We start from the raw sequence: 22,548 nt of genomic DNA, 5'->3' as shown, positions 1-22,548 counted from the left end.
ACCAGTAAACATGTGAACCAGTTTGGGCAGAAACAAGCCATTACTTTGTACATAATGAGCCAGCCCCCTCTGGTTTGTTTTTTCCCTGGTACGGCTACAGCAGGGACGAGGAGGAGTGAAGTGGGGACTTTTAAGCAGTACTTTTAAGCTAACATGCTGCTCATTCACAACAAACTGTACTTCATGTTGAACTATAGTCTAATGTGACATCCAAACCAGGCCCATGAGTGCAAACACAATGGAACCGATTCTCTGCAAAATATTTCCCAGGTTGGCTTCCTGAGCAGCAGCATCTTATATCTTGTGTCACCTTTCTTCTTCATTGTATTGGTTCTGCAATAGGTATATGGATGCATAACCAATTCCTACAATGGGACCTCAACAACTAAAGGATGGCTACTTCTCATGTGTACCTACCTAAGCCCATCTTTTGACAGACTGCTCCACTTGCCTCCTCATTCTGAAGTGTGGAGAGCAGCTACAAGGGAGATCTTCTCATTAGTGGTTCTTCCCCAGCTGTAGAGCGCCCCCCCCCCAAAGAGGCTCACCTGGCACCCATATTAACATCCTTTTTTGCTGTCAAGCAAATGCCTTTTTATTGTCCCAGACTTTCTAATGTAGGTTTAAATTAGTTCATTGCTATTGAGTCTCTGCTGTTATAGAGATTTGGTGCATTTTGCACTGTGAGTTTAAACTCTCCGTTTTGTGGTTTTGATGGATTTTGATTGTTCTCAGCAAAGTGCCACAATTGTTGCATTTGACTGATTTGTTTTCATTTGTTTAAACTGCATGTCACCCAGACAACAAGGATCATGAGGTGACTCAGAAGTACAATAAACAAAATACATAATGGTTTCATGTTAACTTGTTCACAGGATTTCTCTCTCTCTCTCTCTCTCTCTCTCTCACACACACACACCACTATGAGCACAAAGCATTATATTGTGAGAAAGAAAAGGAAACAAGCATTTCCTGAGCTAAGGTATGTTGTTGCTATGAGTTCACAACTGAGTGATAAATGAGAGGGAATCCACTGGTTTCAAATTTCATCTCAGATAATTGTTGCTACAAACAAGAGAATGTGGAGTCTGACCCTGCGCACAACCTAGAAGTCCCAATGTGTTAAATGGGGCTTCTTCCTAAGCAGGGACACCAACTTAGACCTCAGGTTATGGGTGCCCAGTGTATGCGACATGGTGTCATGATGTCACATTGTGATGTGACATGATGATGTCACACACTCCACAGCCTTGGACAGCATTTCCGAGGTCTCACAAGGCCTCGGACATGACTTCCATTGCTTCGCGAAGCACCAAAAGTTGTGTTGGAGGCCCTGTAGTATTGGTGCTGAGCACCCACAACAAAAATTTTGTGGGTGCTCAGGCCCCCAGGACTCCCTATAACCCCCTATAGTTGGCACCCCTGTTCCTAAGTAAATATGCACAGCTCCACAGCCCAGTTATGAAAATCCCATTTTCACCACCCCAATACCTTTTGCACTGATGTTCGGCTCGTATGATCCCCACAGGCACCTGATTAGCCACTTTAAGAACAGGATGCTGGACTAGATGGGCCATTCATTGGCCTGATTCATCAAGCTCTTCTTATGGTCTTACCCTATTGAGTGTGTTGAGGGCTTCCTGGGCAGCTGCAAGGGCTGGTTCAGCTTTTGCCAAGTCCTCCTCACAGTCCTTCTGCTTCTGCTGCACCTCCTCCGTGATCAGGGCTACCTTCTGCTCCTCCTCGTCAGCAATAGCTTTCTCCTTGCTGACTTTCTCTGTCTCGATGCCCACCACCTGGATCAGTTTGTCTGCATCTTCATTCTTCTGCTTCAGCTCCACCTCCTGAGCTGCCAACTTTGCCTTTAAATCATCTACCTGGAGTAAAGACGATGCAAACCCAGCCAGAGGGCATGGAGTTAGTATTATGGGCACTTAGAGAAAAAGAATATCTGAAAAGCGGGAGAGGGCAGTGGGGGATATTGTGATTTAACTGTACTCTGAGGTGGCTTTTTTTCTTGCCCCATACCAAAAACATCCTCATCTCGGCTGACTTAAAAACAACATTATTATAGATCAAGATGGTTTCTAACTCCAAGCTGCTATGCAATTTGGGACCTCTTCCTAATAACAACAAACACTCTTCCTTCTTCAGACTTGTACATTCATGTCACATGCAGCTCTTCCTTGAGCCCTTTTCGTGTGCGGTTGTTGATACACTTTCTGTCATTGGAGAAAAGGTGGGATGTGGCACAATGGCTGAAGAAGACACCCAAAGCAATCTCTTTGGAGATGTGGTTGGGTTTTTTTTAGGGATGTAGAACTAGTTTCCACATGCTATGACAGCCATACTGCTTTAAATGAAGAACTCTTTGTAGACCCTGTGACAGCGCCACCAGCTTCAATTCCTTTATATATAAGAACACTACAGCGCTATACAGAACAAATATTCTTTTTATTTAACCTGCAAGGGTAAGCTCTGGAGCTCCAGGGTAAACCTTTGTCTGTAGGGAAAGGCAGACATATAATTGGTCTGGGATTCCATCCCATTTTCAGCACTGATTTTAAACACCCTGTAATCGCCCTAAAGTAAGGGGCAGGCATTTTGTGTAAGCTCTGAATAGAGCCCCGTCCTTTGTATATGCCTTTGCTGAACGGCTAATCCATTTTCATCTCCCGTTGTTCTGCTGGAGGAAGCAAAATTACCCTTAGCTTACTTGGGGGTGCATAAGCACTTTGGTCAGCAAAACTCAGTGGCAAGTTTGGCTCATTTAAAATTCTTTGGAGATGTGGGGAAATTGAAGGAGAAGAGATTTGGGGGCTTGTGGGGGGGTTGTGGGGGGGCCTGCTTTTAGATATAGCTTAAAGCCTTCAGCCTATGATAAGTAATTGCATACTGGATACATGTATGAATAGAAAGTTTATCGGGCTTTAAGTGCTCCAATGAGGCAACCAAGGGATTGACTTGTCAGCTCTACACAACCCTTATAATAGCTATATAAAGGGAGAGGATAGAAACACAATCCACTGGCTCTCATTGTAAGATGCAATGGCATTTCCAGACAAAGCCTTCTTTAAAAAAATGCAGAGTATACAACAGTAATTGAAGGTTAAAGATTTGACATATTTTTTAAAGGAACTAAAAAAAACAACCAAGAAAGGCTCCAAAGTATTAAGAACTAGGGTTGTGTTTGAAAGCCAGGAAAATGCAACAAAGCAGAATAATTGTCCCTGTGTATAGATCCTCTGACAAAGGAAGGAAAACTGTTTTTAAAGCAGAATAAGCTTCATCACTCATGAAAAGCAAACACTGAAACCTTAATACTTAACCCTAAACTAAGAATTGCATGCAAAAATGTGTGGTGGTGATGTTATTCCAGTGGGCAGCGTTTGTGTGTGGAGACGCAGCAGTAGAAGGGGCATTTACACTTTCACACCCATCATGTCTTTGTTCCATATTGCTTCCTTCAATGACATTTCCCCCATGAGGCTTCAAATGCATTTCTGTCCCTGCAAACACACATTTGATTTTTTTTTGGGGGGGGGGAGCTATGAAACAGTGAAATAATGGGTGGAAAAGTACAAATGCCCCCACTTCACTCCCAAATACTGCCAACACAAAGCAGCTTTTCTTGTTTTAAGAGCACCATCAAGCAAATGCTTGTCATGTGAAGTTTGGGCATCTGAACCATGTCACTAATACCGAGGTGGGGAAAGTGTAAGCTGAGATGCTAAAATCTGCACTGGCGGCCATATTGGGCTAGGATTTGAGCTGGAAACGTAATGTAGGTTTCAATTAAGTGTTAGATCTTTATTTTGAAGATGGAGGAGAAAACAAACCCCATATATTCTGGTCTTAAAACTCTTCCATGAAGTCATATACATATTGGTTTGTTTAGTTCTTGGTGTGTGTTTTTTAATGTATTTTGTGTTTTTATCTTGTGAACCACCCCGAGACCTACAAATGAAGGGGTATACAAATTTAATTAATAAATAATAAAATAACAATGGCTGACAAATCACAAGATGGCTAACAGGGGGCATCAACTGAGGGAAGGTGTGAGAAAGCTTAGTTTCTTTTATGTGAATATGATTATCTTTTCAACCTGGTCATCAATGATTGTAAGAGTGTTTTAAAAAGAAAGCGATTGTTTTGTTTTCTTCTGGACTTGTACGATTCCACAGAAGCAGGTCAGTAAAGGCCCTTCCAGAGACATTGCAGAGGATATGGCTAACAAGCAAAGCAATACGGTATATGGCAATATAGTGGAGGGTAATCATGACCAGACAAATGGCACACCTTTGGTATGCTTCTTACCCTCTGTGTTGGGCCCACAGGGTTGAGCTAACAAGCTCAAAGCAACCCAACTTGCCTCCACACAGCTCTTCAACCCTGAAAATGAAGGCCTGACCAATCCACATGCTTTGTTTCCCCCTCAACTAAGAAAGGGCAAGATGTGTTTTCTCTGAGGGAACCTTAGATGGATTTGTGGATATTGATGGAAAGGAGACCAAAGCAAGCCAGATAAAGCAAGGCCAGTGCTATATAATTCCCAGTAAAAACCCTGCACAAAAAGTAGGAGCATTAAGAACAGAGAGGCTTCCCAGTAGGCTCCCAGCAGGCCCTTTTAATCCGATTACCTGTGCCAGGGGTTCAGGACCACTACATTCACTGCATCAGAAAGATCAGCAATTAATTGCTACAGTAGGAGAGACTCAAGTCTGGAATTCAATGAAACCTTTTTTTAAAAAAAAAAGAAAAGCTAACAGGTTGCCTCAGGGCAGGCACAGGAAGCTAAGTGGAATGCAATTCCCTTCTCATAGGGAGAAGAGTTCTGAAAATAAAATGGTTGCCTGAAAGCTTCTCATTCCCTGCATGTACTGGCAATACTGCACTGTGAAGATCAGGGAAGCCAGGGTTTTTTTCCCCAGGGGGAGTTCACAGGAACTCAGTTCCAGCACTTCTCAAGTGGGCGCCATTGCCATTCTAAGAAAAGACACTAACAAATGTGGAAATGTGGAGAACTAAATTTAAGATTAGGGAAAATGAGAAACTGAGAGAAACCAAAATTGACAGTTTCATAATTTTTTGTGGACTGGAGTCCATTTCATGAGATACATGATAAAACAACGCAGCTCTAAAAGATTTACAAAGTTGGGGGGGGGGGGAATCACCACTGAGAATAGATTTCTGGGTGCACATAGGACTTACAGGGCTCACAGCTGCTTGAGATATATTCCCTGGCAGCCTGCCCCCAGCCCTTGGCATTTTCAGTATGCCAGCAGATGTTCATAAGGCACAACTCAGTCACAACGACTGTTCCATACATTATCCAGGGAAGGGACTGAAATAGTCCTTTAAAATGTATTGATTGCATCATTTTGCACAAGTGAACAAGTGTGCAGGTATGAAGAGCAACATGTGAACCTGGGCTTGTGGTTCATCCCTCACACAAAAAAACCACAACTGGTAAGCCAAGAACAAACCTTGATTGTAGAAAAAGTAACTGATCATGTCAAATTAGAGGGATAAAGATTAAGAAGTCCTTCTTTGTCACCTGGTACCTTTTTACTAAATTTGTAACTCACCGAGGTGGCTCTCTCTCCTTCCCCCACCTTGCCAGATTCACATTGTCCTCTGTTTTCTGATATGCTACTCAAAAATTTCTAGTACCTTGCTTAATTTAATATACATTGGTTTATGTAGGTTTTAGCCAAATGTAATGTTCGCAATACAGTACTCACCTCTACTTTGCAATGTCTCTCACTTGTACCAATGTTTTCTTTTGTAATGTTATGGTTTATATGTCATGGAATACAATATTCTATGGGGGGGACTTTCAATAAATGTCTATTGCAAAAGGAAAAAGAACCAACTTTGAACTCAGAGTTTGTCTGAAGTGAGGCAAACCACAAGACTGACTAAGCATGCAACTCTAAGGCAAACCACAGCTTAGCTTCCAGTAGTACCAGAAGAGGAGCAAAACATCCACAATTTATTGCTTTGCGTACACACCAAAGCTGCCAACCCTCCTTTTTTTTTGCGGGAAACTCCCTTATTCCAGCGCCGTTTCCCGCTGCTATCCTGGATTGTTAGATATACCGTACACCACGGGTGTCAAACACAAGGCCCGGGGGCCAAATCCGGCCCGCCAGACCTCGTCATGTGGCCCGCCGAGCGCCCCAGCCAGCGGGACCCAGCAGCGGGACCCAGCAGCGGGACCTTGCTGCTGAAGCGCCGCGCCGACAGTTCCGGTTTCCGCCTGCAGGAATGGCGGACCTGTTTTCCATCTCTCTGACCTTCGTAAGGAATTTGGCGGTTGCTAGGGGAGTAAATGGCAACCCCCTACCCTCTCCGGGGGTTACGGAGAGGGGCCGCTGGCCCGCGATGCCCCCAGACCCACTCCGACTGTTTTTGGAGTGGGGGGAGCTTGGGCTGAGCACTTACGAGGGCCAGGACTCCCGGACGCTAATCTGCATGGCGGGGATTTCCATGGTTAAAGAAGATAATTAGGCTTAAATCTATGGACATACTTCAGAAGGAGGGGAAGAAGCGCTGTTTACTGCTGAGAAATTTATGCTGCTGAGGGAGAGGAGTCAAAGACTGTACTGCATCTGGAAGAAGGATTGATGGGGACGGAGCGATAAGGGAAGTGAGTTTTTATTTTATTTTTCTTCATATTGTTGCCTCGTACCTTCCCGGACGCGATGTCCTGGCTTGTTTGGAGTGAAAGAGAAGCAAAAGACTGTGTGAGTTGAACTTTATAATTGTTGTTACTGAGCATATTTTTTAAAGATGTGGAGTTGCCGATGAGAAAAGCCCCCCCCCTAGTCGGACGGAAGGAGTTCTGGACGCGTTCGGAGGATTTATGAGCTGTGACGCACTTTAAATTGGAGCAGCGACCTGAAGCTAAGTTCAGCTATAGGGCAAGGAGATCCATTAATTAACCAAGAGTTTATGGTTTGATGTTTGGGTCTCCTGCCTGGAAAAGCTGTAAATTCTATAATGATCGTAAATCTTCATGGCTATGAGAGAAAACGAAAGTGATTTGAGCTTTTTAAGATGGCGCTGCTTCGAGCTGCTTCGACGCAACAGGGAGCTCCATTAAGAAGATTTATGGGGAGGCTGGACTGATTAACTCACACAGGAGAAAGAACATCTGTGAAACTTTGTTTGATATTTATCTCAGCAGCTGGGAAACAATCGGAGGAAAGTGGAAAACATCTATGTGACTGTAAGGGGAAGATCTGGATTATTATGAACTTGGAGGACGATTTGAACTTTAGAAAAAAGACGGCAGTGGACAGTTGCGAGGAATTCCCAATTTCTTGAAGCATGGGAACCCAAATAAAAAATTCTTTAGATGATTTGGCATAACATTCGGTTTGATTGATATATATATGTGTATAATTTGAAATATTGAATGTGATATAATTGGTTTTAATTGGAAAATTAATAAAAATATTTTTTAAAAAAAAAGAAGCGCCGCGCCGACAAAGCGCCGACAAACAGCTGGGGCCTGGGGGGGGGGGTAGAAAGGTGCTGCGTGGAGCACCCCGAGCCACAGCAGGAGAAGGAGGAGGCAGCTTGCCGGGTCAGTGCCCAGCAGCGCCGCACGGAGAGTCCTGAGCCTCTGCGACGCAGCAGTGCTCTGTAGCACTTTGAATCCTCCTCCTCCTGCCATGGCTCGGCGGCTGGAAACGGCTGCTGCTGCTGCTGAAGCACAGACAAAGCACCCAGCAGCGCCGCGTGGAGGAGGATTCAAAGTGCTACAGAGCACTGCTGCGTCCCAGAGGCTCGGCACCGACCCGGCAAGCCTCCTCCTCCTCCTCTTGCCTCAGCTCCTCCTCCTCCTGCCGTGGCTCAGCCTCATAAACGTGAGCTCAGCAGCGGCTCAGCCTCATGAACGTGCAACCCTGAGGCTTTACGCACGTCTCCTAAAACAGACACCCGCTGCCTCACGCTGCACGGGAAATGCTTTTTGCCCCTGGGTCCCTTCGCACTCTTTTCTGGCGCTGAATCAAGGCGGCGACCCCCCCTTCCCTTTCTTTCTTCCTCTCTCTCGTTCTTATTCTTTCTTTCCCTCTCCTTCCTTCCTTCTTTATCTCTGTCTTCTCTCCATCTTTCTTTTTCTTTCCTTCTTTATTCCCTTCTTTCTTTCCTACTCTTCTTTCTCTCCCCTCTTTCCTTCCTCTCTCCCTCCTGCTCCCTCTTTTCTTTCTTTCTTTCTTTCTTTCTTTCTTTCTTCCTTCCTTCCTTCCTTCCTTCCTTCCTTCTGTCCTTCCCATCTTTCTTCCTCTCCCTCATTCTTATTCTTTCTTTCCCTCTCTACTTCCTTCCTTCTTTCTCCCTTTCCGTCTTCTCTCCCTCTTTCTTTTTCTTTCCTTCTTTATTCCCTTCCTTCTTTCCTACTCTTCTTTCTCTCCCCTCTTTCCTTCCTTCCTCTCTCCCTCCCACTCCTTCTTTTCTTCCTCCCTCCCTCCCCTCCCCTCCCTCTCCCTCTCCTCAGAAACATAGGATGCTGCTTTATACTTCTGGCCCTTAAACCCTGGAACCAGGAGAGCAGCTCCAGTGAGTCAACCTCAGCCAGTCCCTTTGGTGAAGGGTGGTGGCTCACTGGCAGAACATCTGTCCTGCATGCAGAAGGACCCCAGCATCTCCAGGTACCAGTAGCTCTGCAAAGCTCCTGCATGAAACCCTAGCAAGCCTCCACCACCCAGTGCAGTTACCAAAAATCATTTTTCAATAAATTGTACAATAATTGTACATTTGAATATCTACTTGCCATTATTCTGACTATGTTTCTGCTTTCAGAGCTAGTTATTACTGACATTATTACAAAAAAACAGTAATAATTGAATGCAGTGACAATAATTTATGATAATAAAGAGTGGACACATAGTCCTACAGATACAACCGGCCCTTTGAGGGTGACCAAACTGCTGATGCGGCCCCTGATGAATTTGAGTTTGACACCCCTGCCGTAGACTGTCCCCGGGACAGGTGAGACTGCTGCAGATCCCTTATTTTCAAATCCAAAAGTTGACAGCTGTGGTACATACATGCTTAACTTGTTCATCCTTAGCTGTGGTTTAGCTTAGTGCTATATGCAAACTGGGTCTTAATATCTTCCCTCTTCAAGGAGCATAGCAGTTGCTTCAGTAAAAAGAAAAAGACAATGTAGAGCAGGGATTAAATTCACCCTACGTTCTGGCACAGCTCCAGTTTTTTAATCAGCCCACAAGTCCATCCACCTCATTATCTGATCTGTGAAAGCAGCAGGGTGCAGTGCAGGGGTGAGGCAAACTGCCCTGTTAATGTATCACACACACACCCCAAATTCATTACAGATAGCAAATAACAATTTTTATAAATCCAATTTATATATGTAAGGCTGAACACACATACAGGCAAACAGCAGTCTAAGATACACAGTAATAGTAATACAGTAATAGTATTAGTAATAGTAATACAGAAAAGACCCACACAACTGACCCCGCACATATAATTGTTTGTTTCATTTGTGCTTCTAAAGGGTACAGGATGCCATAATGGAGAAGGAAGTCATTTGTATGTGTGTGTGTGTGTGTGTGTGTGTGTGTGTGTGTGTAGATAGACAGACAGATAGATAGATAGATATTCTTTTCATCTCCTACCTTTACAACATTTGCATTACTTAGCATCCTACTTAGCAACAAAGGCCTCCTCACCTGTGCAGATGTGCTGCTAAGCTTCTGCAGACCGTTCTCTAGCCGCTCCATTTTTGCTGTCAGTTCTTTCTCCTTTTTAAGCAGCAAATTCTGATAGAGCTTAATCTGTTCCAAGAATGACTTGGGGGTGGTGTAGTTATAACGGCGTTCATTACTCAGGTAAGAACGGGACATTTCATTAACGCTGGTGTGCACATAAGCCATGAACTTGCTTATGGATTCCTTCACTGAAGCCTAAAAATAAAATGGAAGAGGAAATATTTTGAGCCAGATCATGGCTAAATGCCCCATGAACATGCCTGAAATAATATGGCAGTTTAGTTACCAAGCCTCACAACTACAGCAATGACATTCTAGAAGTTGGGCCTTGCGTGTGTTATCTTCTCAAGGACCCCCTTGGGATTTGAATCTCAGTAAAGGAAAGAGGCTCCAATACTTTGGCCACCTCATGAGAAGAGAAGACTCCCTGGAAAAGACCCTGATGCTGGGAAAGATTGAGGGCACAAGGAGAAGGGGATGACAGAGAACGAGATGGTTGGACAGTGTTCTCGAAGCTACGAACATGAGTTTGACCAAACTGTGGGAGGCAGTGCAAGACAGGAGTGCCTGGCGTGCTCTGGTCCATGGGGTCACGAAGTGTTGGACATAACTAAACGACTAAACAACAACAAAGGAAAGAAGTTATGTGGGAAGCAGTCCTCAAATAATTGCTTACCTCAATAGTTTCTGTCCCTTGCAAGAAGCGCAGGCTGACTGACTCCAGAGCTTCTCGGGGCCACTCATGGAACCAATCTATTGCTGTACAGTTAACAATGGCTGGGAACTTCCGACTACGAACTCTCAGCTTGTTCCCCACTGGGGAAAAGCAAAGAGCAACCTGAAGGAATAGAAACAGGTGTTGAGGAACTGAGAAAGCAAGATTTGAAGGAATAGAACTTTTAGCCATTTTGTGTTCAGTATTTGGTTGTAAAATGGTGACATCTGTTTTAGACCAGCCATGTTCAAAGTGTGTTTCAGGGGCCTAATCCTTTGGTTGGCCCTTTGGTCAGCCCTCACAGCCCTTCACTTCATCAAATCTGGCCCGCTTTGAAAAAAGTTTGGACACCACTGCTTGCCTTTAGACATTCCCCTGCACTGGGAGATCAAAAGCTCAGAGGAAGGTTAAAAACACAAGAGGAAGTTTTTGCTCAGGATGTTGTGCACAGGAAAATAAAAAGTTCAGCCTAGAGACAAGGTAGTTACGTGGAGAAAGAAATTTAATCAGAAAAAAATTTTAACCGATTGTCCATAACTACCAGTAATTGCACAAATTTTGTACAGATGACAATCTAGAAAATGTAGAAACAAAAATTTGAAGAGCTGCAAGAGAGAGAAAGGGCCAAAATGCTTTAAGAGAGCCCAAGCTGTTCGAAGACAGCAGGAGAAACAAAGACCACAAACAGACAGAATCTGTTCTGCTGGATGCAAACGGTTAAATATTAGTTTGAAATTAAAACTTGTTGCCTTACTAGAACTGTTAGTAAAATCATTGTGGGGGGGGGGGTTAACTGAGAGTTAATTGCCATACCACACTACCCAGTATAGGAGGTAGGTAACAAAAGGCTAAAGGACTATTTAGCAGAGGCAAACTGAGGGAAAGGTGTAAACCTGGTGGCAGCAATACACTTATCAAGTAGGGAAGGATATGTTTGACTAGTTTAATTGCCTCCCTTCTCTCACACAGTGCAGGCTACAGTCCATGCCAGTGCAAGTAGATAAATAGGTACCACTGAAGTGGGAAGGTAAGCAGCGTTTCCATGCACTCTGTCACTCGTCACGGTCCTCTGTGTGCGAGAAGCAGTTTAGTCATGCTGGCCACATGACCCGGAAAGCTGTCCGTGGACAAATGCTGAAAAGCGAGGTGAGCACCACACCCCATAGTCACCTTTGACTGGACTTAACCATCCAGGGGTCCTTTACCATTTTTACCTTTACCATGCAGTAACACCACACAAAAATGTTACAGTGGTATGGCTTGTCCTTACGGCTTTCAAGTCATGCCAGAAGCTGACTTACAGCAGGTTCCAAAAAATGCATGGCACAGAACCACAGTTCAGAAACAGAAGGCACACTTATCTAAGGCCTTTGCCACACAGTCATTTCCCTCCCCCACCCCCCAAATACATGTACGGTTCTTACTCGTGTTTTAGGTAGGATCCAGACAATTTCCCTTCATTTAATGTTTCTCTTGCAGGGATATCACATTTTCTTAGCACTCAAATGTGAATACATTTGGGAGGAAATTTATTGCAAAAAGCCAGCCAACAGAAATAGCTGTCAGAAGCACAAGATCCTTTATTTTTCAAAGCATAACTGAAAAGCATCAGCAGATTGGTCCTTGGGGACCACAGTCCTACCTTGAGCTGCCGTCTAACTCTATCAATAAAGAATTTCCAACAGGCCTCCCTGGTGTCCATCAATCCTTGGGCTTTTACTTCATTCCTCATATTACCAATGATATTTTCAACTTCATCATCAGGAAAAAGATCAGGAACTTCTCCTGGAAACAAAGAGGTAATTTTACCCATTGTGATCTTTGCATCATTGGTAAAATGAATTCCGCACAGAGCAGAACATCTGCACACAACTGTTGAGTGGGAAAGAGTCCAAAGCAAACTGTTATAACCATACTAACAAGCCCACTTGATTTCGTCTCAATGGACCTTTAGGTAAGCCCACAGGGAGTAACCTTGCAGCTGAATTATTTCTACAGTAGGTATTTGATAAAATAGAAAGAGTACACTGAGAAGAACCTTGGGGCTGTTAGCACATCTCCCAAGATAAAGAAATGAAGCAAAGAAACAGAAGAAACAGTGAAAGAGCCATTTGTCATCATTCCACATCCCGGATGCAAATCGATTCTTGCAGCCAAGGCAGAAACATCACCACCCAAAGTTACCACTACGTCTATATACCAAATAGGCACCAAAGAGGCTGTGTTTGTATTCTGACACTATGGAAAAGAGCACTTTGGGCTCATGAGCTCTCTGGTGTGGCCACACAGTAAAGACTGGGGCCCTTTGCTTCCGTTATCAGCTAACCCGATCACTCATTTCACCTGAATCAAGAACTTTTGTGAATCTTCCTCATGGCTGTGCCAGAGGGGAGGGCACATATTTAAGCATCATGTGAGAACCAAGCCTGTATATCTTTTTATCTTTCTAAAACATTCATATTCCTATTAAACAGCAGAAAGAACTTTCTGATAGTAAGAGCTATTTGACAGTGCAATGGATTCCCTTGGGAGGTTGTAGATTCTCCTTCACTGGAGGGGGGGGGGGTTAAGCAGAGGTTGGATGGCAATCTGTCATGGATGTTTTAGTTGAAATTCCTGCATTGCGGGGGCTGGACTAGATGACCCTCTGGGTACCTTCCAACTCTCCATTTCTAGGATTCTACACCAGGCAACTTACAACAATTAAAATCACAACAAAACAAACATATCACAACAGCAAAATCATAAAACAATCAACAGTAAAGCACAATAAAATTCTTAAAACATAGCTCAACATGTTGATAAAAGATAAAAACAAGAATGTTGATAAAAGATAAAAACAAGAAGATGAGAGGGGGAAAGAATACTTGGAACATGCAAAGTCAGCAGGGGAGTAAAAAATTTCAGGGCTGTTGTTGTTTGAGTTAATATAGCAAGAAAAATGAAAGGAATGGGTCGTATGTTTAGGGACATAACAAAAACCCAGTCACCAGCTGATCTAAGCTGATCTGAGTGAGCCTTGAATATAGTCATGGCATCTACCATGGATGGCCTTCTCCAGGGTTTTATCTAAATAAGTCATCTCATTAACATAAGGATTTCCACTTGCACAACAGAACTTCCCCTCTATTTCTCTTTCTCGCCCCTCCAATCTGTTCTGTGGTTTCCCCTCAACTCTCCAGAGCAGATTGGAGGGGGTACAATGAGAGGATAAGGAGGGGACAGCCTGATGAGGAATCAGAAGACCTTATGGTAAAAGGACGCGTTAACTGGATGCAACTCATTGTGCTCACATTCCAAGAGTTTACTTCCAGGTAAATAGGTAGCATTGTGAACGTGTGTGCGCATGTGTGCGCACCTGCATGAAAGATGGATTCTGAAATAGGAACAGGGAATCTGTGGCCTTCTAGATACTGTCAGACTCCAACTCCTTTTAGCTAGAGTCTGCATGGCCAATGATCAGAGATGATATGAGTCACAGTCCAACACATCCAGAGGGCTCCCTTGTTCCTGCTATAAAGAAAACTGTTCATTGGAATAAAGTTGCAGCTGGATCTGATTTATGTGTGTTCTCTGGAAAATATTTCACAATTTTGATTTGCTCTTGCTTTGTCTGCCTAAAAATTCAAATTGCCAAGATCCATACCTGAAGCAAGCAAGTCATTTACCAAAACTAAAAACCTCTCATCGGCCACTTGAGCGTCCGTCATGAGGAAGACGGTACCAACATTCTTTAGACCTGCTGTAATGTACTGTGCTGCCAGGTCTGCCTGCAGATACAAGAAAGGAAAAGGCATGTATATCGAAGCACCAAAAATTCGGCTATCTGCTATGAGGTGAAATTCCAACCACGCTGACGACTAAATTCAAAATTCAACCAATTATGCTGGTATGCCTGCAGAAAAAAAATGCATACATTTTTAACCACATTGCAGATCCTAATGAGTATTGTTGAACACACATGAAACTGTGGGAAGGAAATATATAACCTCACATTCTATCCCAAGATATGTAGTATCAAAGCTCAGCATTATTGCCTGAGTCACAATAGTCATTAAAGTCTCCTTGCAAAGCTTTATTAGAAGATCAATAACTGGACAACACCACTATTCTGAATATTCACGTCTTCCTTATACACTCCTCTACAACACAGGTATTTAAAGAAAAAAATAAATGTATAATTAAAATTTTCTTGTCATTCCATCTGCCATTCTATGACAAACTGTCCTTAATGACTGATCTTTCTTAAAACAGATTCAAATGTTCAGCAAGGATATGTAGTTCCTCTCATAAGATTATACCACCACAAAATGTGAGTATGGGGTGAATGCTTATTTAAATGTACACTGAAATTAAAAGCTTTCTACAAATGGAAGGTTTCCAGCCTAGGAATCTGATTAGGTTAGGAATAGGCAGGGAGAACTCAATTTAGGAACACTTTCAAACTAAAACTCCTCACATGCAGATAAACTTAAGTTTAGTTTCACTCCCACTTTTATGAGCTGCTCACCTTCAGGTCAGGAATCCCATAGCCTTTCCTCAAGGTGATTTGGAAAACCTCCAGTGAGCTAATGAAAGCTGCCAATCTCGTCAGGCTCTGCTTGCCACTTCCTCCCACACCAACCAGTAGCGCATTACCTCTGGGAGATTCCAGGATACGACTGATACGGCAGCTAAATAGGACAGTACACAGCCACAATTGCATTAAAGTGTTTTTCCTCTGTGGTACATTTCAGTTTATGGCATTAGGGGTATCTCCTGTTATACTCAGAACTAGGTTCAAAATTTCAACCCATTATGACACCTGGATAGAAACACCAGTAAATCTATACCCACTTAGTAGCATTCGGAGTCTTCTTTCATCACTTTTTCTGCCTCTTAAATAGGATTTATGTGCCTTTGCACCTCTCCAGCATGGACTGAACCTACCGGTAATTGCATTTTTTGGAAACACAACTATAAAGATCTATGCAATCTAGTATGCTAATAAGCAGTTCAATTGGTTTGGTTTACATATCTTGCGGAATCTGAAACTTAGCAAAACCAGAGTTCTTGCCTAATGAACTTATCATGGTTGGAGGGGGGGGATCCAATTTCTGGAACCAGCAGGAAGGCAGTGCAGAAGAGATACTTCCTGAGAGGTAGGAACTACCCACCAATCTCAAGCAGGTACTAACCCATCTAGGAATTTTCTCCTAGGTGCAGGAGGAGAACATATCACCTATATCCCCTTACAAACAAATCACTGCCATTCAGGCTAATGTCTCTGGACTATAATAGTTTAGCGTTTGAACACCATAATAATCCATGATTAACTGAAAATAGAAGCAAAGCTTTCCATTTCACATAGCCACACTGGAGGAGGAGAGGGGAGTATATGAGACCAGGCTTGTGCATGCAACCCAAATCACTGGGTCACTGAATAGGGAGCTACATTTGTTCATAGGCATGGAGGTGTGTTGATGTATCGGTACATTCTAAGTATGATGTGATGTAGCCCGTGAAGTACAATCTGGCCTTGAAGGACATTGTTCTCTACACTGTCCTGGCATTTTGCTGCCTTATAATCACTACAACTCCGTGGTACATAGTAAACGTACCAGTAAATATCACAAAGAAATCATCACTTTCATTCATTTGATTACACCGTCATTCTTGTAGTGCATGGCACTGATGATGTCTAGCTGCCTGCATACAAAGCCATTTGTTTTGCCTAGAGACGTGAAACAAACCTTGACAAAGCCCAGCAATTATTAAAGTTATGAGCTTGCAAAGGAAGGGCTCAAAACCCTTTAGTGGTTAGTGAAGATGGATTTCAGCTTCTGAGCTACTGATTCAGCTATTAAAACTTAAATTCGCTTCTTGTATGTCTAACGTTCAATTCATACCTGTAAAGGAGGTGTTTATTTATAACCCAGCTATCTGCCAAGGCACTCAAGGCTGCATTTATATGAAAGATGATATGCAAAAACAAAAGCAACAAATGCAAGCAATAAAGCCAAATATCATAAAATAGATTATGCTCTCTACAGAAAAGGAAATAAAATCAAACACAGTAAGAACAGGAAGGTGTTGGAGATTTAAAGAAAGGCATTCATATTAAAAGCCTATTTTCGAAGTGGCTAACAATGATCTTTATTTCTCTTGAAAGCTTTTGCAGGAATGGATTTTGACGGGTCTCCTTAGACAAGGAATGCTAGAGGCCTGGAGCTGCCATCAAAAAGGACCAGCATTGGGTCCCCACAGACCAATCTAAATAAATGAATATCCTCTCACGATGAGGGACCCATAACATAACAAGGGTCTGATCTGCAAATCTTTTATGGGCAAGTTTATAGGAGAAGATTTTTCCAGCTGTCCAGGACCTGGAATAAGCAGCAGGGGCCAAATCACGTGGCCGATTTTGTGGCCACCTTCTTCAATCCAAGCAACTTTTCATCTGCTAGGAAGACGGTCATGTGGCCTATGCCTTCTGCCATTCAATGCAAAAAGAAGCAGCTACTAGCATGCAGCATGAGACGGCAAATTCATCATTTTATATAGTTCATTTGTACAAGTACCAGTAGCTTCTGCTACATTTTTTTTTTGCCAGCGTTAAAAGATAAGCCCATGAAAGGGGTCACATGACTCTGACCTCAGTCACAACTTTCTGCTCTTCAAGGAAGAACAAGAACCCTTCACTCTCATCTAAGGCCAGGCTACAACCAGGGGGGGGGGGGAATAGGACAGGTCTGGTACCTGCATAGGTGCCAACTCCCAGATTGAAAAACCCAGGATCAATGTGGCATGGCACCGGAAGTCGTGCTGCAGCCATTTTGGAACTGGGCAGAGTGGCACCAGAAGATGCTTCTACGCATGCTCTGCCCATTTCCAAAATGGCCGCAGCGCCAGAAATCGTTTCTGCGCAAGTCCAGAGACTCCAGAGATGCACAGAAGGAGCCTCCCTAGGCCAGTAAGAATCCGGGGGATTTACGGGGGTTTTTTAAATCCGGGCTGCCAGCGGGAAATGGCTGGAAAAACGGGGGTTTCCCGGGGAATATGGGAGACTTGGCAGCTATGGGTACCTGTCTGTAATGTGCAGGCTCTGTGAGCAAACGTGGTAGCTTTCCTTTTACAAGCCTGACACACAAAGTCACTGTGGGTGCTTGCCTTAGTGCACTGAACACCAGATCCTAGTACAGCCTGGTCGGCACGAAACTACTCAAGATAAAATGCTCTTTACTAACCAAATGGAATAAAAGCACTGTGGCATGCAGAGCCACTACGATTGTATTAAACATCAAGGCCCTCTGGTGCGGGGAATAAAAGGATGCTACACTCCCCAGCACACAAAGGAGGCAAGCAGCAAGTTTTGTATGCATTGTTTGCTTTTGTGACAGTGATTGAATTTGTTGCCTGGAGTTGCAGAAACAGTCAGACTGCCCCTCCCGCCCCTTTCTAATGAAAGAAATATAATTTTGTAACAGCTGGGAGAGTTGGGGTGGGTGTGGGATCTGGCGTTCTGAAGCACGTGCATTTGGGGCAGTCTCAGCATCCTTGCTTCTTGAACAACTAAAATCAAAGCCCACAGGCAACTGGAAAACCACTCACTGCAAGTATCAAACCACCCTCAACAAATATATTTATAAGTGTCTCTTTCTTATCCTGCTGTTTATATAATGCGGCCTTCCTGAAGCCCCAGATTGACAAGCAGTAACATTTTAGTATCCATTGCCCAAACAAAGAACTTGAATATTGTTTTTCAAAAGCCTTTGTCCACCCGCCTCCCCACCACTTTGAGGTGGGTTTGCAGACACACCACCACACCCATCCCCAAGCAAGAGAAAGCTCACAAGAACTCCAAACAAAACATCTCCCTTACACATGGCACATGGCATCTTCAAACAGCACCAGGTTCATAGTAGAGTTGACCTCATTGTGATTCTCTAAGGCTTCCACCAGAATCTGATTAAGTGATTCCCAGCTCTGAACAGGCATGTACTTGGGCTCTCCAATGCCTTTTACAAAATGGCAAAACATGTTCATCTTCCTAGCCTGTTCCAAGGTGTCCTCTATTTCCTAATGAGAAAGAACAAAGAAACACAATGTTCGGTTTCAGAAAAGATGAAACCCATCCAAATCCAGCAAAACAAAAAACAAATAGAAATGTGTGATCTGTTGCCTGTTGAGGAGGAAAATAATAATAATAATAAATAAAATCCTTATGACCAGGCTCTCACCCCACCCCCTGCTTTCAGACACAGCACAGTTCACCTCCCTTTTACATTTCTGTGTAATGGTTCATTCTGTGTGATGGTTACTTGGACACAGAGACACGCAGACACTCAAATAACAAGATGCTTATCCAGGTCAAAGATTATGTTCCCACGATGGAGGAGAAAACAGGCATACTACCCTCTTCATCACTCCACATATGACTTTTGCTTCAGGTAAGTGACTGAAGTGGTCCTGCATCACTTACATCATAGAACTTCTTCACCGTCTCTGTCTGCAGTTTATCAAAGAGGACAAAGTCCTTTTCATCAACCATCTTATCCCGGTAAACACGGCTGGATTCATGCAAGTACAGCTTTACTAAGTCATGGGGAGCCTTCAAACACTCAGGAGTTGAAAACAGAATACCCTGGAAGCAAAGAGATGCATATGACAGACATAAAGATCATTTTTGGCACGGATGCAGAGCTGCAGGTCTAGCTGTGAAAGCAAAGTGAGAGATTCAAATGGCAGCTTGTGCAATTGCCGTATTCATGAAAGTGTCAGTCCCACTTTATTCCATTCAATGAGGTTCTTGTTTTGCATGACACAGGCTACCTTGCAACCCCTTCCTATCATTTCAGGCTGAGTTATGTGGATGCTAGCCTACTCACAACTAAAATCACAAAGCAACACATGCACAGGATCTGTATGCAAAAAGGAACAAACACTTCCCCACACCACTGCCATCTTCCTCGATCAATTAGACTTGCTGTTCCACAGACAGTGAAAGAGTGAGGGGCATGACTCTGAATGTTGCAAGACAAGTGGTTATTGAGCCTTCATCCTGATTTGTTTGCAGTGAAGTTATATGATGTGGATTCAAGCAATTGTTATCCCACATTTTCTAGTGTGTTTTCCCCATCACTTTCCTTACCGCAAAAACTCCAGGGAGGTGGTAAGTTTGTTGGGCATTTGCACCAAATCCACTTTTATTATGCAACCTGAATTTGCTAATTGTAATCTGCTAAATAGCAATAATCTGGAAGTGACCCCAATCATTTGACCCTTCTTATCACAAAAACAAAAGGCATTTTAACTTAAGTGTGCATACTCTAGCTCAAGTTGCCCCTTGGGAGCAACTTGTAATGAGAACAAAATAAAGACAGACAGAGAGAGAGAGAGAGAGAGAGAGAGAGAGAGAGAGAGAGAATGTTGTTCCCACAAGAATAACCCATTTCAAAACAAAAAATTAAACCTTCCAGTAGCACCTTAGAGACCAACTAAGTTTGTCATTGGTATGAGCTTTCGTGCTGGAAGGAATTTTTTTTATTTTTTTGTTTCGACTACGTCAGACCAACACGGCTACCTACCTGTAACCATTTCAAAACCTTAAGCTTTCCAGAAGACAAGATTGGCCGTATTCTATTAGATCCACCCCAAACCTGGTCCTATCATGAATTATGCACAGATACGACCTCTGACTTTAGTGGGATTCACGCCCACTAACTTGGGATTCGGATTACAACAAAAGTATAAAGTTGCAATTAATTGTATTCATTGTTCAGTAACGTCCCAGTGCTGTCCTGATTTAACTTGTAGCAGACAACAAAAATGCAGGCCACACACACTACCTCATACACAACCATTTCCTGCAGACAATGCCACTCACATTTCTGCAGGACAAAAGCAGCTTGGGAATAAAACTGGATGATTTTTTTAAAAAAAAACTGACTTTAATCAGGCAGATATTCCTTCAAGAAAACATTAATTTATGCCAGGTAATTGTGGCATGTTTATGACACCTTCTAAAAATGCATATGTAAGGGTCTCTTTCAAATAGAAATCCTTTTTAACAAAGTCCATTAGCAATATCTATGGGTCTGGTGACATTAAATTTAAAAGAAAACCTCTGCTGAGTTATTCAGAAATTCTAAGGTGCACTTAAAAGTAATTGAAAATGCCTTGCTTCTTTCAGCTATTCCACATTTTTAGGTAGGTTTGAGCATAAATGGACATGCATTCCTTCAACTAAAATGTGGTTAAAAATAACAGCCTGGCAGCCTTACTACACACACACACACACACACACACAGAGAGAGAGAGAGAGAGAGAGAGAGAGAGAGAGAGAGAGAGAGAGAAAAGCAACTCCAATTGAAAATAACAAGGATGATTAGATTTCCTTGAGGACAGACAACATCCTTTTTTAGTCTGTAACAAACCAATTTAATGTCCATAGTGTGCCATACACTCAACACAGATATGAATGGCAAGAATAAGAATATCCAGTGAAGAACAGATAACATTTTCTTAAGAAATCTACAACTATAGCCAGTATTCTATTCCTTAAGGGAGGTGCCACAAAACTGCTCCCTCTAACCTGAAACATTTGCCCTGATCCAAATTATTTCGAGATCAGCAGTAAGGGAAAGACACTCTCAGTATGTTCAGTGGCACTCTGTTCTGGTCTAAGGCTGAAACATTTAAGTACGCTTTGGAGCTAAGCCTGGCAAAGCTTTGTTTCACTACATCCTAAACACTATACAAATTCCCAAAGAAACCAAGAACAAATTCTACACTCTGTGCCTTCGACACCTTTCCAGATATATTTTTATTGCAAACCAAATCCTATCAACCAAGATAAACCTTTACTGCTCTCAACAAAATCCCTTTTAAAAAAAACCCTGCCCGATACATATTTTAGAATAGGTCATTCCAATCTATGCTCCACGCAGGGAGTAACCAGTCCTGCCCGGGTACCATTATTATTTTTTTAGAAACCAAACTAATATTGTGAATTTTAAATGGATGGTGCAATTTGTAGGTTTAGACCCATCACACCAAAAACCAGGTGAAGTCACCACCATCTTGATTCAGGTGTGCTAGTGAAAGTTATTGTGTGGGCTTCCACTTGCTGGTCTGGTGATCTGAACATAGCATGATATGGCCAAGCTGCCATTGTACTATTCAATGGTTTCATTCCTTTCACAGACTTTTTCAGCCTGGCCAAATAAAAGTTGTCCAGAGTTGCAATCTCACTTAAGTGAGCTTCCAGGGCATTAACATTCCACTGCACATCCTCTCCAGGCGTGAACTAGAAAAACTGATTAAGAGATACAAATGGGATAAGGCTTCACCAGAGAGTAAACTTCAGCAATAGCTTAGCGAGTGGTATAATAACAATTAGTCCGGGGAGCAATACAACTTGAGCAGTGAAGCTGGGTAATATGGTAAGTATGCACAGTAAGAAATAATTTTTGCACTTGCGCCGTGCTTTGGAGCAACATCAAAGAGGAAAGATAGTGCTGAAGTTTTTTACTTCTGCAGAGCAGGGATGCCTCAATACGGATCCCACGTTTTTAAACAAAAGAGAACCACATGGTGTGGATTTAGGCTGTCAAATATATGGGAAGCAAGGCTTCCACCTTCACCCCATTGATGTTAAGACCTTTAAAAACTTTTTGAAAGCTTCAGCTGACGCAGAATACAGTAGCCAATTTATTTATTTTTAAGAGGTCAGCATAAGAAAGGGAAAAACATGGCAGATTAAACAGCTTTAAAATATCACATAGCTTCTAACCATAGGGGACTCCCTCACAGCAGCAATGACCTTTACAGCTCCATATGGTCTGTATTCCTCAGGCAACCGCAACACCTTCTCCTGTATGAGCCTCCCACAACTGCTAATACACCCACATGAGCTTCTGTGCTCACAGAACAAGGCTTTCTCTGTTGCAGCACCACGATGATACAATGTCCTTCTAAGGCCAAGTGCCCTGCTCTGTCTTTTTTTACTTTGAAATTTCTAAAGACAACCTTCCAGGATCCTCAAACTTTCCTGTTTAATGACTGGTGCAAACTGTGGTTTATTGTTATTTCCTATGTTTATGC

General features: G+C 42.9%; 1 protein-coding gene across 2 annotated transcripts in view; it reads right to left on the bottom strand.

The window, feature by feature from the left end:
• DNAH9 (dynein axonemal heavy chain 9) overlaps window positions 1-22,548 on the bottom strand; it is a 196,784-nt gene that overhangs the window by 86,889 nt on the left and 87,347 nt on the right. For both annotated transcript variants that reach the window (XM_035104728.2, XM_060271783.1), the window contains exons 42-49: window positions 18,926-19,087; window positions 18,326-18,522; window positions 14,975-15,137; window positions 14,111-14,234; window positions 12,107-12,249; window positions 10,426-10,587; window positions 9,711-9,944; window positions 1,617-1,877 (exon numbers count right to left, since the gene is read on the bottom strand). In XM_035104728.2, coding sequence (XP_034960619.2) covers window positions 1,617-1,877; window positions 9,711-9,944; window positions 10,426-10,587; window positions 12,107-12,249; window positions 14,111-14,234; window positions 14,975-15,137; window positions 18,326-18,522; window positions 18,926-19,087 — 1,446 coding nt within the window. The remainder of the gene's footprint in view (window positions 1-1,616; window positions 1,878-9,710; window positions 9,945-10,425; window positions 10,588-12,106; window positions 12,250-14,110; window positions 14,235-14,974; window positions 15,138-18,325; window positions 18,523-18,925; window positions 19,088-22,548) is intronic.

This window comes from Zootoca vivipara, chromosome 2 (assembly GCF_963506605.1).
Source record: "Zootoca vivipara chromosome 2, rZooViv1.1, whole genome shotgun sequence".
In the NCBI taxonomy this organism is placed as follows: domain Eukaryota; kingdom Metazoa; phylum Chordata; class Lepidosauria; order Squamata; family Lacertidae; genus Zootoca; species Zootoca vivipara.
The sequence above is the reverse complement of the archived record's forward strand: the minus strand, read 5'-3'. Positions and strand labels throughout refer to the sequence as shown.